This window comes from Brassica napus, chromosome C3 (assembly GCF_020379485.1).
Source record: "Brassica napus cultivar Da-Ae chromosome C3, Da-Ae, whole genome shotgun sequence".
In the NCBI taxonomy this organism is placed as follows: Eukaryota; Viridiplantae; Streptophyta; class Magnoliopsida; order Brassicales; family Brassicaceae; genus Brassica; species Brassica napus.
The window spans coordinates 1,193,376-1,215,507 of record NC_063446.1 but is presented as its reverse complement, the minus strand read 5'-3'; the positions used below and the strand labels follow the sequence as shown (position 1 = coordinate 1,215,507).

General features: G+C 39.2%; 4 protein-coding genes and 1 non-coding gene across 8 annotated transcripts; 2 read left to right on the top strand and 3 right to left on the bottom strand.

The window, feature by feature from the left end:
* Nucleotides 1-399: 399 nt before the first annotated feature.
* LOC106382964 (UDP-glycosyltransferase 76C4) lies at nucleotides 400-11,610 on the bottom strand. 4 transcript variants are annotated; one of them, XM_048751813.1, is made up of 5 exons: nucleotides 10,036-11,610; nucleotides 9,704-9,939; nucleotides 9,434-9,491; nucleotides 2,669-3,165; nucleotides 400-2,013 (listed from the first exon to the last, which is right to left on the bottom strand). In XM_048751813.1, exons 4-5 carry the CDS (start codon nucleotides 3,147-3,149, stop codon nucleotides 1,121-1,123), a joined length of 1,374 nt encoding a protein of 457 aa, XP_048607770.1. In that variant the 5' UTR covers nucleotides 3,150-3,165; nucleotides 9,434-9,491; nucleotides 9,704-9,939; nucleotides 10,036-11,610; the 3' UTR covers nucleotides 400-1,120. The 4 variants fall into 4 exon arrangements, 3 of the variants coding, with proteins under 3 accessions (XP_048607770.1, XP_048607771.1, XP_022554247.1); XM_048751814.1 differs by lacking the exon at nucleotides 9,704-9,939 and having other exon boundaries at nucleotides 10,036-11,609; XR_007321047.1 differs by lacking the exons at nucleotides 400-2,013; nucleotides 2,669-3,165 and adding an exon at nucleotides 8,518-8,764 and having other exon boundaries at nucleotides 10,036-11,602.
* Nucleotides 11,611-12,328: 718 nt separating this feature from the next.
* Nucleotides 12,329-14,601, top strand: LOC106382966 (probable sugar phosphate/phosphate translocator At5g05820). Its single transcript, XM_013823066.3, has 4 exons — nucleotides 12,329-12,871; nucleotides 13,488-13,591; nucleotides 13,664-13,892; nucleotides 14,030-14,601. Exons 1-4 carry the CDS (start codon nucleotides 12,431-12,433, stop codon nucleotides 14,174-14,176), a joined length of 921 nt encoding a protein of 306 aa, XP_013678520.1. The 5' UTR covers nucleotides 12,329-12,430; the 3' UTR covers nucleotides 14,177-14,601.
* Nucleotides 14,602-16,401: 1,800 nt separating this feature from the next.
* Nucleotides 16,402-16,474, bottom strand: TRNAR-CCU. Its single transcript has one exon. It is a non-coding gene; the product is annotated as a tRNA-Arg (tRNA).
* Nucleotides 16,475-16,670: 196 nt separating this feature from the next.
* LOC106382967 (26S proteasome non-ATPase regulatory subunit 7 homolog A) lies at nucleotides 16,671-19,233 on the bottom strand. Its single transcript, XM_013823067.3, has 10 exons — nucleotides 18,902-19,233; nucleotides 18,567-18,659; nucleotides 18,398-18,479; nucleotides 18,129-18,225; nucleotides 17,961-18,036; nucleotides 17,806-17,864; nucleotides 17,507-17,629; nucleotides 17,360-17,417; nucleotides 17,180-17,265; nucleotides 16,671-17,062 (listed from the first exon to the last, which is right to left on the bottom strand). Exons 1-10 carry the CDS (start codon nucleotides 19,086-19,088, stop codon nucleotides 16,997-16,999), a joined length of 927 nt encoding a protein of 308 aa, XP_013678521.2. The 5' UTR covers nucleotides 19,089-19,233; the 3' UTR covers nucleotides 16,671-16,996.
* Nucleotides 19,234-19,625: 392 nt separating this feature from the next.
* Nucleotides 19,626-21,961, top strand: LOC125584037 (syntaxin-31-like). The gene is made up of 6 exons (XM_048751812.1): nucleotides 19,626-20,006; nucleotides 20,609-20,859; nucleotides 21,067-21,212; nucleotides 21,293-21,337; nucleotides 21,412-21,609; nucleotides 21,690-21,961. Exons 1-6 carry the CDS (start codon nucleotides 19,781-19,783, stop codon nucleotides 21,847-21,849), a joined length of 1,026 nt encoding a protein of 341 aa, XP_048607769.1. The 5' UTR covers nucleotides 19,626-19,780; the 3' UTR covers nucleotides 21,850-21,961.
* Nucleotides 21,962-22,132: the final 171 nt, after the last annotated feature.

The window sequence follows — 22,132 nt, the reverse complement described above, 5'->3', positions numbered from 1 at the left end:
ACTCCTAACATCACATAGTCAAAAATCCAGCTCTTTTGTGGGATAAAATAAAAATTGGAAAGATAATGAGAGCATGTATCATTCTACATAATATGATCGTAGAAGACGAACGGGATGGATACACTCAGTTCGATGTTTCAGTTTTCAAAAATTCGGATTCAAACCGAAGTTCAGAAGTGGATTTCTCGTTTTCTACAGATATGCCTTCAAATCTCGGCAATAGGCAAAAATTTGGAACAAATCAAGATTTCAACTAATCTGTTTTTCTCGTTTACGATTTGTATTTGTATTTTTAATATGCTTTTATTTCATTTTTAATAAAAATTTTATGTATCATTTTCTTTCAAATCATTCAACTTTAAAAAAAAAATTAGTTTTAAGTACCCCAATGAGGTTCTATGGAGGATGAAAAAATTAATTAGATTAATAGAGGTACTTAACCTTTTAAATCACTACATTATACACTAATTTAATTTTAAGTACCCATTAGGAATCCTAATGGATGGAGGTGGTCTAACTGAGGTGGGAAGCCACTTGCTCCATTATTTTTTAATATTTGTATAAATTGCAAACATAATAGGACATATCTGCTTTGATGTCAAATCTGCATTATCATATGCTCTGTCGTTGGAGTGTTCAACGCACGATTAGACAAAACAATTTTTATGTTTAACCCAAAATATTTCGGTCCGTGGTTCTTACCCTACATCCAACGGTCCGTGCAATAGTGTTCTTTTACAATCTCCACGTGATTTTTCCGTGTTTCACCTTCACTTTCACGATAAACGCAAATCATTTTCTAATATATCACCTATCTTTCCACTATATAAATTCAAGTACGTTTAGCTTAGGAATTTTTGTAAGATATGCATTTTTCTATTATAGACATAATTAACCAAATCAATTCTTTTAAATATTTCAACGAACACTATTATATATCAACAAGCCAAAACACAAAGAAACAAGTATAAATAAAAGATATAAAAGGAAATTTTCCCCATGGGAACATATTAGTCTTGTTATTATGGCTTATTTTCTTCTAGCAATGCCAAACACAGACAAATTATTACTTGCAAAACAAAACAAAAAATGACGAAGAAATCAACATACGAACATATAGCTAGAAAGATGATAGACGATCAACCAACTGTTCTAAAGATCGATATGCCGAACCGTTTTGTTTAACAGATCTTCTTACTTTCTCCATAAGAAGCTTCATCCTCCCTCGTATCACTTCTCCTTCTGGCTCCAACAACAATCTCCTTACCGCTCTTTCAATCACATTCCTCTCAATCCGACCCTCTAGATGAATCCCCACCATCCACACATCACTAACGAATCTTGCATTCAGCAACTGATCCCACACAAAAGGCAAACAAATCATAGGGACACCTTCACAAACACTCTCAACAGTCGAGTTCCAACCATTGTGTGTCAAGAATCCTCCAACGGCTCTATGCTTTAGAACCTCTTGTTGCGGCGCCCATTTCACTATCTTCCCCTTCTCCTTAATCCTCTCCATAAGTTCTTCAGGGATCGTCTCGATCCATTCTGCGTCTTTGACTGAACCAACCCTAACGACCAACAAGAAGGGTTGGTCGCTGTTGCTTAGACCCCAAGCAATCTCAATTAACTCTGAACGGCTCATGTTCGCTAAGCTACCGAAACTCACGTAGATCACGGATCTGTCTTCTTGTTTGTCAAGCCACTGGATGCAAGTGCTGTCCGGTGTGAACAAGCTACTAGACGAGCCTGGAAAGTAGTTATGAGAAGGTCCTATTGCATAGATAGGGACTTTGAAATCTTGACGTGCTTGGCTGAGTGAGTCTTGATCCAACTCCTCACAAGATGACACGAATATAAGACCAGAAGACGTCTTTGTCGTTTCCAAGATCTTATCTGAGTACGAGTCTAAGAGCTCTGTTTCTTCATCGAGAATCTGTGAAAGATCTTTCTTTCGAAGCGGTGGAAACTCCTCTACTGGATCATCTTGTTCTGAATTTGTGATGGGACCTGTAATATTGATTTTAATCCATATGTGAGTAATGGACATATAATGTTTTTCAAATATATATGGCTAGCAAAAACCGTTATTTTTAGGTATTTTGTAGAAAAGATCGGACGATAAAAGTCAACTAGGGTAAAAACTCTATAAATTAATATTTGATAAATACAATTTAAATTTATCCGGATCCAAATTAGACCAATCTAAAATATAACATAATTCGCTAAAATATTAAGATATTTATATTTAGAAAAGTCTTAGATAAGTATATAATCTTATTAAAATCATAAAATTAATAATTACTTTATATAAACATACATAACACATTTCATTGTTTATTTTCTTCAAATAAACTTCCTCTCTAAATTTTTTTGTCCAAAAAAACTTCATCTCTAGTTTTTTCTTCATTTTAGTGAAAAATATATAAAAATGAACTGTATGCTATAATAAAAACAGACGAAATTCAAATTTAAAAAGTTTAACCGATACATATATCGTGAATAAAATATTCTTTCATTTTTAAATAAAAATATATTTTTAAAATATAATATTTAAATTAATAACTTTATAAATTGATAAATTATCATAGTCCTACCATTATTTTTACTGTATATAGGACAAAACATTGTAACCATACTGGTTGGAATGACAGCTAAACAATACCTTGCAATGGAGGTAATCTTTGGCGGCGGAGGTGAGGAAGAACGAAATGGCCATGAAAGAAAGAGACTTTATAGGTATTGAGGACCAATCTCGGGAGATTCAAACTATGAGCGAGTGATTGTGTGAAGATCCATTGAGCATCATGGATCAAACAGCTAATCCTCTGTTTCCCTTCCGCTGTTTCAGATTGCAACAGTTTAGTCAAACAGTCACGAAACGGAGACTTACAGCTTCGGTTGAGACGCGTTAGGAGAAGTGTGACATCGTGAGTTCTTGTCTCAGCTTCAGACAAGCCATCTGGGATCTGTAAGAAGGTGAAGAGAGGGTGGCTTGAAGGTTTTGGGGGATTGAAGCGCGTGTGGATCACAGTGATGGAGAAACCTCTTGAGTGGAGGATCATTGCAAGCTGAAGCATGGGGTTGATGCAGCCTTGCAATGGAAGTGGAAACAGAATCACTCGCTGGCCATTACTCTTCTCCATTGAAAGCTTTCTCCTGCTGTTTTCAATCCAAATGCATATGTCTTGATTATTTCAGTGTATGCTGTTTTTAATATAACTCGGATAAGAAGTCAACGTGACAAAAGAAATATAATTTTCGTCACGTGGAGTCAAAACTCTGTTCTTCTCGATGTGCTAATAAACAAAGAGCAGATCCGTTTTCTTTTTATTTTTTAAATTGGCTTTCAAATTTAAAGAGCAAAAGAAATAAAAATGTTTACAGACCCACAGACCTTAATCATCAACAATACCCATTAGTACAAAAGCTCATAGTTGAGAAACTTCCTATAGTAGAACCCAATAAGAAGGCCCAAGAACCCTAAGCCCATTTGACTGGCCAAGTTGAAGAATCAAGCGACGGGAGAGTATTAAGCGACGGAGATTACGTTGATGGAGAAGTGGAGAGAGGAGGATCAATCACGCATGACGAAACCATGATTGTAACATAGAGGAGGCAAGCTTTGGATTGGATGATCTGAAACTCTGGATCCTGTTTCTGATTTGGCGATCGATTATACGGAAAAGAGAATCAATGGACCTGAAAGAGTTAGTGTGCAGCCTAGAGTTGCGCTCATTCCATAACCAGTAGAGTTGGATTGCCAAGCCAGTAGGTTGAATTGTGTTGCCGCTTTTTTTGAGCATAAAGGAGAGACAGTTCATAGCAATAACAGATAGATAGGGAGAGAGAGGGTCACCCTGCCTAAGCCCTCTTCTTCCTTTGAAATAGCCATTGACAGTACCATTATATCAAACCATAAAGCTTGTTGTACATATGCAGGCCTTTAGCTGAGAGAGAAAGTGGTGTGGAATCTGCATACTGTCCAAGCAAGAGAAAAGGAACTCCCAAGATAGCATATCAAAGGCTTTGGCAATGTCCACCTTGATGGTGATTCTCTTCGGCCCTTTATTCTTGTGATACCCATGTACCAATTCACTTGCTAATACTGTATTTTCAACCAGCAGGCGGTCCTTTACGAAGTTTGTTTGACATGGAAGGATGACATCTTGTATAATTGGCTTTAGTCTTGCAACCAGAAGTCTGGATATCACCTTGTAGACCGTATTTAGACAAGAGATGGGGCAAAAATCAGAGATCTTTTTTGCTCCCGAGAATTTAGGGACCAGCATAAGAATTGTTGAGTTAGTAGTGGCTGGTAGGAAAGCTGAAGAGAAGAACTGAGTAATGCAAGAGACCACTTATTCTCCAAGAGTTTCCCATGCTGCTTTAAAGAAGCCAGAGATTAGTCCATCAGGTCCTGGGGCTTTGTTTGGATTTAATCTGAAGAACATGCTTTTTATTTCCTCTGCCTTCGGGAGTGGTAGCATTTTTGGCATTGTTGCAGGCTGCAGTGAAACCTAATTAACTCATCAAACCAGTTGAATGAGGAGTACAGCGACGGGGGAGAGTAGTTTGGAGGTCTCAAAATTGATTTAAAGTGTTCCACCGCAAGCATGCTCATCTCTATTGGGTCCGTGACCATCACCCCAGCGTTTGAGAGAAAGGATCTAATGGCATTGTAACTTGCTCTGACTTGACACATCCGGTGGAAGAAGGTAGTGTTGAAATCTCCTTCGTTGAGCCAGTTTTTGCGAGACTTCTGTCTAAAATAGCTCTCTTCTATTTTTCGCAGGAAGATCCACTTCTCATGAAGATCTCTCTCTTCTTGGAAGGTCAAGGTTGATGGAGTATTTAGAGCTTGAACCTGCACAAGTTGTAACAAACGGTAAGAATCACTCACTCTCTCTTGAATATGTGAAAAATTATCTCTGTTTAGTCTTTTTAAGTCTCCCTTTATAAGTTTTAGTTTCCAACATAGTTGAGAAAGTGTCGAGCAAATGCTTCCAGCCTGAACCCAGGCGTCATGAACAATCTCCAGAAAGTTTGGGTGTTTAGTTAGGTAATTTTGGAATTTATAGGGTTTGGTTTCAGCAGTTGGGAGGGTATAGGCTAGGTCAACAAGGCATGGACAATGATCAGAGAATAAGTTGGGAAGGAAGAGGGAATAGGCATGGGGATAGGATGAGATGGTTTTGTAGTTGGTTAGGAAGCGATCCAATTTTTTTCCTAGGATTTGATGGCTGCTTGTTTGTCCAGGAGTGAGACGGACCATTGTAGCGCAAATCAAACATTCCACATTGGAGCAAGCAGTCTTGGAACTAATACATTATGTTATCGGGAACAACAACTGCAGAGGAGGAGTGTTTTGTGGGGTACATTATCTGATTGAAGTCACCCACAATCATCCAGTTTCTTGTTCTCGAGATCCAGAGTATCGTGAAGATGTAACAGCTCTGCCCATAGGTCATTTCTTTCTGCACTGAGATTCGAGGCATACAGTGCAGTATAGTAGATAGGTTCTTTGGACGGGATGGATAGGAGGCAGGTTATGGTCTGGCGGCTCTGCCGGATTACTTGGACAGTAAGAGGGTTTCTCCATATCAAGATAATCCTACCATCAGCATCAGAGGCATGATTAGAGCTGAAGTTCCAGCCATTGCAAAGTTTGGACATAAGGGAGGGTAAGGAAGTTTCTTTTATATGAGTTTCTAAATTGCACCAAAAAAGAGGTTTATGGGTAAAAAGCCAAGAAATAAAAGGCCGATGCTTATCCGGGTCATTTAGGCCGCAGACGTTCCAAAAAAAGAGTTTGATACACATGGGAAAAGAGGGAGGGTCTCCACCATCAGAGATGGATTCCCGGGTAAAAAAGAAGTAATATTTAGTTGCTTCGTTGGCGAGAGGACAGTTTTTGGAGGATCGATGGCTGGTGAAAGAGAAGAGAATGGATTTTTTGTGGCATAAGGGCTTTTGTGGTGAGGGGAGGTTTAGTGTGAGGGGAGATATATTATAAAAGGAGAGCTGTGGCAGAGGATGGATGAAGAGGGGGAAGCAAAAAAGGATTGGGATTGGAAGAGAGAGGGGGGGAAAGAGTTGGGGATGAACGAGAACGTTTAAGGGAAGGCCGGGGGATGGGATCAGGAGAGAGGCAAAGATCAGCAGGTGCATCGAGGATTTTGTGGCCAGCGATATCAGACAGGGGTTTGAGAGCAGTTTTATCAATCATCATCTCATCAGACTGAAGCGCTCCAGGTTCTGAGGTGATGATAAGATCAGAGGCTTGAGATGCCACTGTTTTTTTTAAAAAAATTTGACGAGTAGACTTGGAGACTGGTGTGGAAGAGCTTGAGGGCTTCTTTCCTTGGGACTTAGCCGTTATGGGAGGATCAGTTGAAGGAGGGGGAGTGTACTGGAGATAGTTTCGGATTATGTGACCCAGTTCGTGACAATGAGTGCAAGTTGGTGGTACCCACGGATAGTGCACCGAAACTTCCACTACTTCTCCGCTTTCTCTTTCAAATTCAACAACGGAAGGAAGAGGCTTTGTGAGGTCAACTTCTACCTTGACATGAGAAACAGTCAAGCTAACCATATTTTTCGTAAAATCATCTGTCTCTTTGGGTTCTCCCACGAGACCTACTACCAAGCTCAACCCCGCATTGTATATGAGATCGAGAGGAACACCAGTGAGGTGGGCCCATATTTTAATAGCTTTCAAAGGGGGTGTAGCAGAGGAGTGTTCCGACGACCACTGAGCGGTGTGGAACATAGAGTACCCAACATACCAAATGTTTTTTTCGAGAATTTTCTTGCGGAGATATTCACTTGGGATTCTCACAAGAGTAGTACGGTTGAGAGGTTTATTATTGATTTCCAGCCTCTGTCCCTTTCCCCACATGTGGTTAAACACACTTTGAATTTGGTTGAAAGGAGGAGTTTTGCCGTTGAAGTAACAAATGATGAAATCTTTGTGGATTTCAGCTCCTGCTTTGAAGACTGAATCCAGAATCAAGATTCTTGGTCTACCTGACGGAGAAATGGTTACTGGAGCTAGTCTTCTCAAGGTTTTATCTTCAGCAGCTCTGAATCTCTCCACAAGTGAAGGTACATGAACAGGTGCTGGAGCATTTTTTGTAGATGGGAGAGTGTGGTCAGTAGGGGAGATGAGAATAGGGTCGGCGGTGGGTGGGGCTTGAGTTGAAACAGTCGGGGGAGTGGGGGGGGGAATAATCGTGGTTACTGGAGGGAGCAGGGTTTGAGGAACTTTCCTGCAGGTGAACTAATGGAGTTGAGGCTTTGTTGGTGTTTATGGGAGAAGGGGATTTAGGTGGGTTGATTCTGAAAGTTTGGGGGTTGTTTTCTTGTGGGAGGGTTTGGACTGTAGCTGGAACAGTAGATCTGAGAGTGTGGGGTTCAAAAGTGATGGTATTTGAAGCTTTGACAACAGTTTTTTGGTTTTCAGATACTCCTTGAACTGAGGTACCTTCAGTAGTAACAGGTTGAAGCAGATTTGCAACAACAATAGAAGAATTTTTCAGGAATTTAAAACCAGTTTTCTTAGAAGATAATGGTTTTGAACCAGTTGAGAGAGGAGGGAATTGGTGGGGTGATAAAGGAGAGTCAGGGTCGGGAGGGTCAGGGGGAACGGGAAGCGGGGGTGAGGGCTCACTGGAGGTGAGCGGCGGAGGGTTCAGGGCGGAAGCTTTGCCGGGGACATTCCAAACACTCTTCATCGGGAAAAGAGCCAGAGAGAATTTGACTTTTAATAGCAGATCCGTTTTCCCTATCAATATTTTATCAATTTGAGTAGATCTAGTTATATAAAATATATTGACATTAACGTGTTTTATTGTTTTCCGCTCAATTTTTTAAAAAAATTGTTTGTAGTTTTGCCGGAGATTACACGATAGTATAATCCAGGGGAACATAGCTGTAGACCGTATGACACATTCAAACCAAAAACAGCCCACCAATAGGGACTCCATTTGAAATGCTCTACCATTGTGCATGCTATATATCTATTTTAAATAAAGAAATTAACCTAATTACGTGTTGTTTGCATATTAAATCCAATCTTATTTAAAAAGAAAAGAAAATAGAAATAGGTTTAATAAAAATGTCGATTACGTAGACGATTGGTTAGATTGTAGCTACTGAAATTTATTGTAAAATTTACTCTGTGAGATTTTTAATGTAACCGTAAAAATTAAACGATAAACAAATAAACAAATCATTTTTTATTTCAACTTTAAAAACTACATAAAATATGATTGATGAGTTTATGCTTGTAAATATAAACTAAAGCTAAAGACACTTGATAACTTACATCACTTACAATATGTAGCTTTTATTTCATTGTAACTAAATGTTTAACATAAAATATGTTTGTGACACCCCGATTTACATAATAAAATGTTACGATAAGTAAATAGCTCTGATACCAAAATGTGGCACCCGCCACTTTCGAAATATAATAAATTGATAAAAGTGGAAATAAAATAATAATACAACTCAAATAATAATAATTCATCATATCATAATATAAAAGTCAATACGATACCAAAAGGCCTAAAAGCCCAACATCGATAACATCCGAAATATAAAATACGACATAAACCGAAAGTCTGAAATAGGAATAACATAAACGATAAAAGTCCAAAGGCCTAAAGGCCCGATAAAGATAAAAGCGGTAAAAACGATAGAAGCCCAAAAGCCCAATAGCACCGGTCCGATAATCACTCCTGCTCGTCGGTCTCACCTGAAAGGGGGAAGAAGGAGGGGTGAGCAACAGGGGAGTTGCCCAGCGAGGTATGAGATGCTAAACCGCAAACCACAGACTGAGTTCATAGCACTACTAAAATGTAGGCCTAGCTCTAGCATGAAACAAACACGGTGCCTATTACACCACACATAACAATCAATATTCGGCTAGAGGACTAGCCGTTACAACTCATGCGCTTATAATACATAGCTACTCTCTGCACCACGCATCTCCTCATAAGGATATATACATATACTCGAAGCGTCGCTAGTACAGTCTGTCTCTGTACCCCCGCCCATCGTAGCGTCGAATGCAAACGTCTCTGCACCACGCCCCAAACAGTAGCGTCGAAGCTCAAACGTCTCTGAACTCACGCCCATACCACACCGTAGCGTCGAAGCTCAGACATCTCTGAACTCACGCCCTCATCACATAATCCCTACTCATAACTATGTATATACATATATATAGCAGTTCTTAGCATCAATCATTTCACACAATCGTTGAATCCTCTATTATCCTAATTCCAGTTAACAATCAATATCAATAATGAACAAGCAAGACTCTCAAATAGACTCGATTCACAAAGACGGATCATGTTTCGAAACTAAACTTTCCATAATGGTAGTACTAAACTAGCTCGGGATTTAACGAAATAGCCCTCACCTTAGCAATGAAGAGAAGCGGTATATATGACCTCCAGCTGCTCAAATGGACTCCAAATCTGAAATCAGATCGAAATTTCGAGTCAGAACGCCTTTCGAACGGTTTTAAAACGGGTATTTACGGAAAAGTCAACTCGTTGGTCAAAGGTCAATCCGGTCAACCCTTGACCAGAAATCAATTTGTCTTAACCGACCGGTTTACCCTAACCGAACCGAAATCAATTTAAACCGGCTAACCGATCGTTTAACCGAGTCAACCGAGTTGACTCACTGAGTTGACTCGGACGAGTTGACCGAGTCACCGGCGAGTTACCGGCGACGACGGCGGATATTCCGGCGGCGGGGGACGGTGGTCTGGCGGTGGCGACGTTTTCCGGCGGCGGCGCGTGTACCTCACGCGCGCGCAGAGGCAAAACTTCCGGAGGCGCGTGCGGCTTCGTCCGGACTCCGATTGAGGCGTTTTTGGTGGCTACGGATTCGTCTCGACGAGAGGAACACGATGGTAGTCTTGGATTCACGAGATTCATCACGGTTAGGAAGTTATGGGCGATTTACTAAACAGAAACGAAACTGAGCTTAAGGAATGCGGTTTCCGGCGATTACCTAGGGTGTTTATCGGTGGTGGCAAGCTGAACGTGGTCACGGCGCACGGTTTCTCCGGCGACGAGCTCAGGTGAGCTTTCTTCCTTCTTCTCCTTCTTCTCTCTCTCTTTCCCTCTCTCTCTCTCTTTCTCAAGCTTTAAAGAAGATGGAGATGGTGGGTAAGAAGGTGGAGATGGTGGAAAAGAAGGTGGAAGTGGTGGGGTTGGAGAAAGAAGTGGAGATGGTGGGAGTGGTGGGTCATTACAATGTTACTACACCTTCAAAACAATATTGAGTTTCTGGTAATTTAATAGTGAAGATTATATATTTGTAAACGTTCACCCTTTTCAAACATATGTTCAATTGTTCCACTATCAATAAGTGTGATATTTGTTCATTTGGGCACAACTGACAAAGTCCTCATGATTTTTTTATTTTTTTTTATTCTTTTTCGGAAGGTTTCAACATGATCAAAGTTGGGCATTTTTATATATTATACATTATTTTGTCTAAACATTCAACATAGTACCTTGATTGATTGCAGAACAAACTATCCACACTTTTTTATATATATGGATTGTTCTTGCCTACTCCGAAAATACATTTATTAAAATATAGAAAGGATGACAAGCTTGTAATTAACAAATTAAAAAGATAAAAAAATTGGAAATCATAATTAGCTAGCAGAAAACCATTTTAATAAAAAATGATAAAATTGTTGTGAATAGAAATGAAAAAAATAAAATTTGTGTATTTATTCCATAAATAATGAACCTCTTATGTAGAAATGTAATATTTAGTCTTATCTCAGAGTTTCGTATATATATATATATATATTATTAGCCAGCAGAAAACTATTTTAATAAAAATGATAAAATTTTTGAAAATAGAAATGAAAAAAATGAAATTTATGTATTTATTCCATAAATAATGAACCTCTTACATAGAAATGTAATATTTAGTCTTATCTCAGAGATTCATATATATATATATAATATTCTAGAAAATATATATTATTTCCTAATAGTGCTCACATATACTTTTAATGACTTTGACTAATTTGTTCAAAATAAGCTAAATCTGAATTATTTTTGCTAGAATTTAGCACTTCGTAACATATATAAATTATGAGCTCATGAGAAGAGTATGTACACTAACAAATCATCATGATGAACTCATCTACAAAAAAAAACTCAGATCTACTCTATGCTTAGTGTTTACTATCTTCATGATTGTGGTACCTATAACCAGTTCTAAAGCTTTGCAACCAGATATACCTGAAAGTGAACGCTAGAGTCGCATGATTCAGAATAACAACGACTATCTTCTTGGCGTTCATTGTTTATCTCGAGATGATGATATAGTTTCTTAAAAAAAGGTGAGTTATATCACTGGAGTTTCGGTGTTGCTATTTTTAAAGATACACTCTTTCACTGTGGATTTAGTCGTGAGAACATAAACATAGGCAGATCCACAATTTATGAAGAAGCTAAAGCTTCCGGATTCTGTCTCAACTGCACATGGATAGCAGAGGCAGATGGTCTTCATCGATGTATGCGAAAGCCCCCACCTATGTTTTTTAAATGGTCAAATTAATATAAAAATGTGTTATTAAAAAAATGTATTGCTATAATATTCACACAAAGATTATATGCTTGTGTGAACAATAAATAAAATAAAATAAAATATTATCTTTTTGGGATTAAAAGTTTTAGATCAACTATTCGATTGTTACATTATATAATCATTATGTAATGTATATATAATAGCAATTGTTAATACATTATAATACTCCTTCTATTTTGCAAAAAAAAAAAAATATCATTTTAACATTTATCTCAGTTATATAAAGAATATCATTTTAAAATTTAATACAAATTATATTTACTTCAAGTTTGATATAAATTAAAAATGCATTAATGTTCTAAATAATTTATTTATCTCAAAAATTATTTATTAGTTATTTTTTAATCGACATAAAAATGTGAAATTGATACATTTTTTTTTGAAAAGAATTGTGACTGGTAACCATCAAGGAACATTAGGAATGATTAGGAAAAAAATGAATAGGAATAAAATTTTGGGAACGACGAGGAACAAGGGTTCCTTATCAAAATTAACAAGGAACAAATTTGCATTATAATTCTCTACAAAAAAGAGAATGAGAAGGAATGAAGAGTAAAAAATATTCCTCACAAATGGTAACATTTTTGAGGAATATTAAAGAATGCAGTGTTCCTCTTCGTTCCCTTGGTTACCATTCAAACCTTAAGATCTTTTAGAATCTCTGCTAATGCAACAAAACAAATAAATTAACATTTAAAAGATAGTTTTTCCGTTTTTCTAACCAAAGGCTCCAACTTTTCCGATACACATCTCGACACAAAAGCTCTCTCCTTTAGAGAGTAAGAAGAAGATGGCGACGAACGGCCGCGTTTTCACAATCGGGCTGGTGACGTCATGGTACACAGCGAACATCGGAGTGCTGCTGCTGAACAAGTACCTCCTCAGCAACTACGGGTTCAAGTACCCGATCTTCCTCACCATGTGCCACATGACTGCCTGCTCGCTCCTCAGCTACGCCGCCGTCGCGTGGCTGAAGATCGTTCCGATGCAGACGGTTCGATCCCGGGTCCAGTTCGCCAAGATCTCGGCTCTGAGCCTCGTCTTCTGCGTGTCGGTGGTGTTCGGGAACGTCTCCCTGAGGTTTCTCCCCGTTTCGTTCACTCAGGCGATTGGGGCTACGACGCCGTTTTTCACGGCGGTGTTTGCGTGGTTGATGACGATGAAGAGGGAGGCTTGGTTGACTTACTTGGCTCTTGTGCCTGTGGTGGCTGGTGTTGTTATTGCTAGTGGGGTTAGTCTCTTTCACTTTCCTCAGCTCTCTTTAAAGTTTGAATCTTTAAAGTATGCGTTTTTGATATTTGGGTTTGTTCTGATATTATTTGAATGTATTGATGATAATGCGTTGTTATGGATGATGAAAGTGTGATGCTTTAGTTAGGGAGATGGTATAGATGTGAAGCAATAAGGCATGAGTTAAGAGGGAATGTTACAGTTTTGAATTGTTTTTTTTTTTGTGAAATGTAGTAGATCTACTAGCTAAATCTTCTTGACATGAAAGTTATCGTTTTTGGAACAAGCAATGCAGATATTATGATCTGATTCAATATGGTTGGTTTAGCTCTTATCTGGACACTGTTACCAGCTCTTATCTTTGGAACAAGCTCAGGCATTGCTAAAACTGCATTTTTAAAAGTTTTGGTATTGTTCTGTGTTCGGCTTCTCTGAATTATATGTGTGTGTTGTCTATCATCACGTTCGTCGTATGAACTTTTAAGTGTTTTGATTAGCTGAGATAGTTGCTCTTTTTTCTCTGTGTGTCGTGTTTGCTTCCTCTGTGATCTTCCTTACTACATTAGAGCTGTGTTTAATTGTCAGTTTGATGTTTCTGAATGTCTTGTTGTCTTCAGGGTGAGCCAAGCTTTCACCTCTTTGGATTCATTATGTGCATCGCAGCAACAGCTTCGAGAGCACTCAAATCAGTGCTTCAAGGCATTTTGCTTTCTTCTGAAGGGTAAGACATGGCCTCGTTGTTTGAATATGTTAAAAGAGTGTTGCTGAAAGAGATTTTTAAATTGTGTTGAAGGGAAAAGCTGAACTCCATGAATCTTCTTCTCTACATGGCTCCAATAGCTGTCGTGTTCCTTCTGCCTGCTGCTCTCATCATGGAGAAAAACGTTGTCGGCATTACAATTGCACTAGCAAGAGATGATTTTAGAATCATTTGGTATCTTCTGTTCAATTCAGCGCTTGCCTATCTCGTGAACTTGACTAATTTCTTAGTCACGAAACACACTAGCGCCCTGACTCTGCAGGTAAAACATTACAATTCTTAATGGCATTCTTGTTTAATAGCTAGAAAAAGATGGTATTGGATTGTGGTTGGAACAGAGTCAGTCCAAGTAAAGCTTATAACTGTCTTGGATGTTGAGGTGGATTTGATCTGTGATAGGTGCTAGGAAACGCGAAAGGAGCAGTAGCCGTTGTGATCTCTATTCTAATATTCAAGAATCCGGTGTCAGTGACTGGAATGCTTGGTTATGCCCTCACCGTCTGTGGAGTTATCTTCTACAGCGAAGCCAAGAAACGGAGCAAATGAGAATACATTCAAGATTCATCTTCTTCATCTTTTCCTCCTTATATATATATGTGTTTATATTTTTTCCACAGGCAAGTAGTCTCTTTTGCTGTTACAGAACTCTTATACAGGACACATCCTTGGCTCCTCTTGTCTTGATGAAAAGCTGGGCCAAAAGCATGTATAGTTCTTGAGCAGAAACAGGAGAAGGAAAAGCAACACAAAGATGAGTACCAAAAGGCAAGCATTTAGAAGACTTTCTTGTTAACAAGTAACCTTTTCTCATCCTTGGATTCTCTGGCCTTTTTTCATAGTATGTTGTTTTGTTGTAATAGTAAACGTTGAATTAGCTTTTGTTTCTTCGATTCTTTCACATTTTAGTTTCGTGTTGTCAACATTTACAACGATTGACTATTTATATATAATGTTATTCTTTGAGAATTCAATATGTTGTACACAGGATCACTGGTTTGTTAACAACACAGAGATGTACTAGCTATATTGACAGAGAGCTGAGAATCAGAATTGGAAGTAATAACTGTTGCAGAAGAAAGAGCTAAACGAGACGGGAGACGAGAGAGTTTTTTTTTTTTTCACTGGAAAGATTCCAACTTTATTAAAAGCCCAAGTCACAAAACAAAGGCCCAACCGGGCAAGAAAAGGTAAAATAAACAGGAGGCCCAAACGGCCCAACAAAAGAAAGCCCTAGGGAAAAGCGTGGCCGACTCAAACTCCACGCGTAAGCTTATGGCGTGACGGAGACACGTGCCTACCATGCGAGTCACCACCGAACTTCAGCCAGAAGAACGATTCCGGCGAAAGTCTAATCGGCAGATCCACCGGAAACACACCGAAACAGGATCCCGAACAAAGAGCCTCATCGGAAACGAAGACAGAAATTGAAGGTGCACCAAAACCACCACTATAGACAAGAGCGTAAGATCTACCGACAACCTCACGAGCCAAAGGATATTTCTTCTTTGATGAAGTTCCAATCGAGAGACAACGAACTCAAACCAACGAGAGTCGAACCGATTGAAACAAAAAGCTTGAAGAAGAAAAGATCAAACAAACCGAGATAAACGAAAGATGCTCGAACAGATCCATCTTTACGCTAGATCGAGTCAAACACAAACTCACGTTTCCAATAGAATAAATCGCCTTCAATCATTCCTCAACCATCGAACATCGAAACCGAGGAAGGAGAATCGATTGCAAAGGAGAAGAGCAGAAATGCCGGTCAAACGAAGCCGGGATAACCCCGGTGAAAGCCGCCGTCGACACCAAAGAGGCATGACGCGGAGACAAAAGCCGGCGAAGCGGAACTGAGGAAGCCACCGCAACCCAGAGACAACAGCCAGCCGTCTACCGTCGAAGGAGAAGACGAGAACGCCGGAATCGGAGACCGGTCGGATGAACCGAAGCCGGAGAACAAAAAGGAAGAACTCTCTCACTCTCAAACAATCTCTACCCTGTCTGAAAGATTTTTTAATAGATAAGAGAGGAAGAGAAAACGAGAGAGAACTCTCTCTCTAGAAGAAGAGAGAGACCCCTTACATGACGTTTTACTTTAAGACAAGAGAGAGTTCTATTTTATTTTTTTTACTAATGAGGGAACCAGTCTTGTCTTTGTATGGTCAAATCACTCGCTTGGTCTCTTTTTCTGGTAACGGCAGCCATTATCATTATCAAGCTGTTGGATCTTTGACCAAAATGTGTAGATCTTTCACTCTAGAACTGTTAAACATCATGGCTTACCACATGCATGAAACTCAGGTCATTAAGTAAGGCATATGTACTTGGGGGCATGTGTTCTTTTTAAAACTTGAAAGCCATATTTTTTCAATAGAAGAAGTTAAAAATATTCCATATAGTTCTTGAAATTCTATTGACCTTAGGAGAGATTCCATATAGTTCTTGAAATTCTATAGCCAATAAAAATTAATGGTGATTTCTTCTAGTGGGAATAAAAAAATTAATGGTAGTTCTTGAACTGTTAAACATCATGGCTTACCACATGCATGAAACTCAGGTCATTAAGTAAGGCATATGTACTTGGGGGCATGTGTTCTTTTTAAAACTTGAAAGCCATATTTTTTTCAATAGAAGAAGTTAAAAATATTCCATATAGTTCTTGAAATTCTATTGACCTTAGGAGAGATTCCATATAGTTCTTGAAATTCTATAGCCAATAAAAATTAATGGTGATTTCTTCTAGTGGGAATAAAAAAATGTTATTTTCGTAACGCGCCAGGTAGGGGTCGAACCTACGGCCTTCTGCTTAGGAAACAGACGCTCTATCCACTGAGCTACAGGCGCTTTGGTTGTTACATAATGCCTTATACTAATAGATATCTTTTTAGTATTCGTCATCTTCTTACTGTCTGTCATAAACTCTTTTTCTAATCAGGTTTTCGTTTCTATGGCCATCGGCGGCTTACGATATTTCACGAATATTACGTAATATTAAGCCATGTCCATTAAGCGTGTAAACTAAGTTAACCACAAGATTGAGTAGAGCATAAAATTAAACACACGCTGTGTCAAACTATCTTAATACTTTCAATGTTAACCACAATGACCCTTTGTGGAGATTTCGACGCATTAGCGTTTAAACTTTGTATCACCTAACCATCTTGAAAGATAAAGTGAAAAAGACTCCTTGATAACACGTTCTGAATCCAAACAACAGAGAAAAATCAACACTCAGAAAGAGACCAGATATCAAACTAAACTCGTACCACCCGGCTTGTCACTTTCTTTTGGGAGAGACAACACTCAACAGCCGCCTTCATCGTAGAGACAATGATGACTAAGTAAATCACATCTGATCAGCGCGGTTTAGCTAGTGGCGGGTATGGCCACGGGCTTTGAGTCCTCTGCTTTTTCATGTTCCTTGTTCAGTAACTGAAACATAACATCCCAACGAATACGTTCACAAACAGAAATGCAAAGACCAAGTTTAATTAGCTGGTTTCCTCTTCTGGCTAAGAACATAAGAGAGTGGAAGATTTATGATCTAACCTTGTTGTTGATCAAGTTGTGGAGCGCAATTACACTTCGGATGAGGGACGATAGATAGATAACGAGCATCATGTCATTTGTTTTCACTGCTCATAATAATAAATCGCAGTAAGACTAATGGGATCCAATGATTCAAGAAAGCAGAGCACAAAGATAATAAAATTGACCGGAGAAACTTACCTGAGAAGGCCTTCACCAACTCGTTCACATTCAGGTTTGGAAGCAAGTTGAAAACGTCCTGCAGATTATTAAGCGGACTATTTCATTAGATTACAATGAGCAATAGACTTGGAAAATGTCAATCAGACCACTAAAATATACATTAACCTGCAGATGGTATAGAATCTCATGATTTAGAGGGAGCTTTCCTTCAATTACAAGGTCAAGGTAACTGCGGATCTCCCGAAGACGAGCATCAAGCCCCTTCAAAGCAGTAAGTTTGGCAGTAACCTGGAGCAAAATACATTATTTCAGTCCTCAAGTGGTAACTATTATTTTCATATAATAATAACTTAGCAAGAACATCAAAATAGTAAACAGCAAAGGCAACAATCATGACTTCAGCAGACATTTAAAGGGATGATAATGAAACGTTCAAGTTTTTGCAAAGAGTCTAAGACACAAACCTCAGTCGCCAGGGTACTGATAGTTGTGTCTTTCACATCTCTGAGCAAATGTTCCACACCTATTAGAAAACGAGAATAAAACAGGTATGTTTCAGCAGACCTTTTCCTTAAATACAATAAAAAGTACACCAGACTTGTAAACATATTGGACATACCGATCTCCTCCACTTCATGAGCAGCTATTTCTGTAGACACATGGACGAAGACTTTCTGGCTTTTCTGAGTAGCGTTCTGAAGAGACAATGGAGTATGTAATCAAGCGGATTAGATATAAGGATACAACTATACAAAACGTAAGAGATTAAGAAACATATGTATCTTACCTCCTTGACCTCTTCCACTGCATAATAAGCTTTTGTGGGAATCCCAAGCTCTTTAGGCTGTACATCGATAATGACAAGCACTGGATTTGGAACATAGCTGCATCACCAGAAGCAAAACGAAACATTTTCTAATTAGAACTGAAACAGGAAGATGTAAGGAGGACATAACCATGCTCTGCCATAACTTAAAATGGACCAGCCTATCCTCAATCCATCACCTCTCATGTCAATACAGCCAATAAATCTAAATGATTGAGCTGGAAACTAACCCATTGAAGAGCGCGTGAACGTCCAAATCATTCTCTCGAAGTTTAGGCCCCGTGCTGTACCAACCTACAACATGCTCCTTGGCTGCAAAAGGAAATAACTTTCCGTTAAAAAAATGGCTGCGATCATCGTCATTTACAGTCTAAGCTTCAGGTTACTGAGAAGAAGTACCGTTGATTCTCTTGAACATGTGGAACATTGACTCATGGTAGTTATGATCAAGAAACCATATACTCGGGTCTTTGTCATCCTCCTCAAAGGGAACTACAAAATCAATATACCAAACGTCAAACAAGTCATAAGCAAGCAACATCTACGTTCCTAGCGACAGTGCAAGCTCAATTACAGCTAAACCTCAAATGAATCAACCTAAAGTTTTATCTTTTTCCTTTAACCCTAAATTGCTGTAACCCTAATACGAACGAAACAGCTCAAAGAGAATCTGAGATCTGAGAACACTAGGCAGTGAGATCGAAGATTAGGGGGGAGATGAAGGAAGGGCGAACCTGCGTAGCTGTTGGTGACGTCAACGACGCCACGGGAGCTGCTTCCGAGAAGAACGCCGACGACGCGCTTGCGCGAGTCCTTAGCGACGCGGTTGTAATGGTCGACGATGCTAAGCAAGACGAGTGGGTGAACGACCACTTTCTCGATCGTCCTTGCTGATATCTGCTGCGTCTTTATCACATCCATGCTCGGAGAATCAGCCTCGCTACTAGTAAAATTCGATTTTCTCCGGGGAAGATGTGAAGTTCCGATTTGTTTTTTTTTTTTTTCAAGACGGAGCTTCAAGTTTGCTTCTTCTCCAGGAAAACAAACCCCTTTGAAACTACTTAGCTCTATCCTGAAGTCTTCTTTATTTATCTTTTCTGGGCCGGACTTGTAATCAAATAATGGGCTTTTTATAATACTAATGGGCTTTAGCACACAGTTATGGCCAATCATCGCAGAGATTTTCAGGTTCATATGAAAAAAAGAAGATTTAATTCGCTATAATATTTGCGAGTTACGACCGGGACATATAGGTTGTAATCATGTGTTATAAATATATTCTCCTTGCATGCGATTTTAAATAAACCTTACAGACACATCCATGGCCAATGTTAAACACTAATCAAGGTATTTTGTGTTCTCTGATATTGGGCTCTGGGCCGAAGATAGATTGGGCAATTTTCCTACGTTTCTTAAACACCACACCTTTCTATATAAAAACGCGACACGGTTCAACAACAAGTCGTTCCATGTTAGAACAAGAAAACGACACGCAGTTTTTCTTTAGTTACCTTTTTTCTGTTTTAGTGTCTCTTTCTCCGGGAAATGGAGCTTACCATCTGAGGAAACTCATCATCAGGAGCTTTGGCCGGTGATCCTGAATCCAATTAACGATGGGATCAACGTTCAGAGATCGCACGGCGGAGTTTCATTCACTCTCCCAAACGTTGAAGAAGATCGGAGCGGCGATTCCGTCCGTCCATCAAGCCGAAAGTGATCCGACATCCTCCAAACGGTCTTCGCCGCCTGGATCTTCGAGATCCGAGTTCAACAAGAAGGCTTCTCAGATCGGTTTGCGTATCCACGAAACGTCTCAGAAAACCGCTAGGCTCTCTAAATGTACGTTTCAGTATCAGATTCATCTTCCCATTCTTTGAATAGTGGAATCAGTCTTTAGGATGTTTGCATTCTAACGAGATTCAGACATAGTTTCCGACAGCTATTTTGTAATGAATGAAACTTGCAGTGCCTCCACATACATTGTAGTGATTGTAGTTGAAACTGTTGACGAATCGCGGTGGAATTAGGCTTTAGGATGTTTGGATTCTAACGAGATTCAGATTTCAGACATAGTTTCCGACAGCTGTCTTGTAATGAATGGAACTTGCAATGATTCTAGAAACATTGTAGTGATTGCAATTGAAACTGCTGATGAATCGCAGAGTAATTAGGCTTTAGGATGCTTGGATTCTAACTAGATTGAGACATACTTTCCGACAGCTGTCTTGGAATGAATGAAACTTGCAATGACTCTAGAGACATTGTAGTGATTGCAGTTGAAACTGTTGATAAATCGCAGTGTAATTAGGCGTTAGGATGTTTGGATTCTAACGAGATTCAGACATAGTTTCCGACATCTGTCATGTAATGAAATGAAACTTGCAATGATTGCAATTGAAGTTAGCTTTACTTCTTCTGACATTGTCTGGTTATTATCGCAGTGGCAAAAGAATCGTCGATTTTCAATGACCGGACTTTGGAGATACAGGAGCTGACCGTGTTGATCAGGAACGATATCACGGGTCTGAACATGGCTCTCTCTGATCTGCAGACCCTTCAGAACATGGAGATCGCTGACGGGAGCTATTCGCATGACAAAGTCGGTCACTACACAGCTGTTTGTGATGACTTGAAAACAAGGCTCATGGGAGCTACAAAGCAGTTTCAAGACGTTCTAACTGCGAGATCAGAGGTTGGATTTGTAGATTTATCGACTTCCTATTTTATTTGTATCCAATGTTCTAAAAATCGTTAGACCGTGGTTAGGCGTCTTATAGAGGATTATTGTTTAGGCTAGGCGCCTAAGCCAATTTTTTATGCTCATGTCCGATTTGCTGACTAGGCGGACCGATTTTTAGAACACTGTTTGTATCTAACTGTGAATGTTGTCTTCCTGCAGAACATGAAGGCTCATGAAAACAGGAAACAACTCTTTTCTGCAAAAAATGCAGCAGTAGATAATCAGAATCATGCAAAAGCTGTACCTGAGCCTCCTCCTTGGTCAAGTTCATCAACTCCTTCCGGGAGTTTACAACAACAGCCACTGTGAGTTTTGTTCTAAAACTATCTCCTAAGTAAACAGTTGCTCTCATCTAATTAGGTTTGGTCTTCTGCAAACCGACCAGTTTGCCGCCAGTTAATAGTGGAGCTCCTTCAGGTAGCCAGCTTAGGTATGTCCTAATTTTCATTAGTTGTCAGTTAAGGTCAAATCATGTATATAAACATGTGATTATGCCAAAAACAGACGCAGATCTGCTATTGAGAATGCACCATCGCAGCAAATGGAGATGTCTATGTTACAGCAAACAGTACCAAGGCAGGAGAATTATAGCCAAAACCGAGCTGTTGCGCTTCACAGTGTGGAATCAACGATAACTGAGCTCAGTGGAATATTCACGCATTTAGCTACGATGGTCACTCAACAGGGAGAGCTAGCTATCAGGTTCTTTAACGTTAACCTCACCATATAGAGAGTTTCATGGAAGGCTTTAGTTTTAACACCTGTGGGGTTTTGTGGAACAGAATCGATGACAATATGGATGAATCGTTAGTTAACGTAGAGGGAGCACGCAGCGCTCTTCTGCAGCATCTCACTAGAATTTCGTCTAATCGATGGCTCATGATCAAGATCTTCGCTGTTATCATATTGTTCCTCATTGTTTTCCTCTTCTTTGTGGCTTGAAACAGTTACCTTTATATATTTTTTGATCTTGTTGCATCAAAACCAAAGCGAAAGGTTACATCTATACACATGTTAAGTTTGCAAGCTTCAAGAGCTCAAAAGAGTTTGAATTTTTCTTCTTACAAGATTCAGTCTGGTTTTTGACCAGGAAACGTTTGATGTAGTAAAAATTCAAGTTATATTTTCAAAAGGACTGCGTGAGAACATGCGTGACGTTTTTTATATCGACATGAGAACGTCGTGCCGGTTAAATTACTAAAACACACGTGACGTTTTCAGTATT

Coding starts and splice junctions, on each gene's coding strand:
- LOC106382964 (XM_048751813.1), bottom strand. CDS start 3,149: ATGGAGAAGAGTAATGGCCAGCGAGTGATTCTGTTTCCACTTCCATTG. Junction 2,014..2,668: donor AAGATTACCTCCATTGCAAG/GTATTGTTTAGC, acceptor TCAATATTACAG/GTCCCATCACAAATTCAGAA.
- LOC106382966 (XM_013823066.3), top strand. CDS start 12,431: ATGGCGACGAACGGCCGCGTTTTCACAATCGGGCTGGTGACGTCATGG. Junction 12,872..13,487: donor GTGTTGTTATTGCTAGTGGG/GTTAGTCTCTTT, acceptor TGTTGTCTTCAG/GGTGAGCCAAGCTTTCACCT. Junction 13,893..14,029: donor CTAGCGCCCTGACTCTGCAG/GTAAAACATTAC, acceptor GATCTGTGATAG/GTGCTAGGAAACGCGAAAGG.
- LOC106382967 (XM_013823067.3), bottom strand. CDS start 19,088: ATGGATGTGATAAAGACGCAGCAGATATCAGCAAGGACGATCGAGAAA. Junction 18,660..18,901: donor CGTCACCAACAGCTACGCAG/GTTCGCCCTTCC, acceptor TTGATTTTGTAG/TTCCCTTTGAGGAGGATGAC. Junction 17,865..17,960: donor TCATGAAGTGGAGGAGATCG/GTATGTCCAATA, acceptor GTTTTCTAATAG/GTGTGGAACATTTGCTCAGA.
- LOC125584037 (XM_048751812.1), top strand. CDS start 19,781: ATGGGATCAACGTTCAGAGATCGCACGGCGGAGTTTCATTCACTCTCC. Junction 21,338..21,411: donor CCTTCAGGTAGCCAGCTTAG/GTATGTCCTAAT, acceptor TGCCAAAAACAG/ACGCAGATCTGCTATTGAGA. Junction 21,610..21,689: donor CAGGGAGAGCTAGCTATCAG/GTTCTTTAACGT, acceptor TTTGTGGAACAG/AATCGATGACAATATGGATG.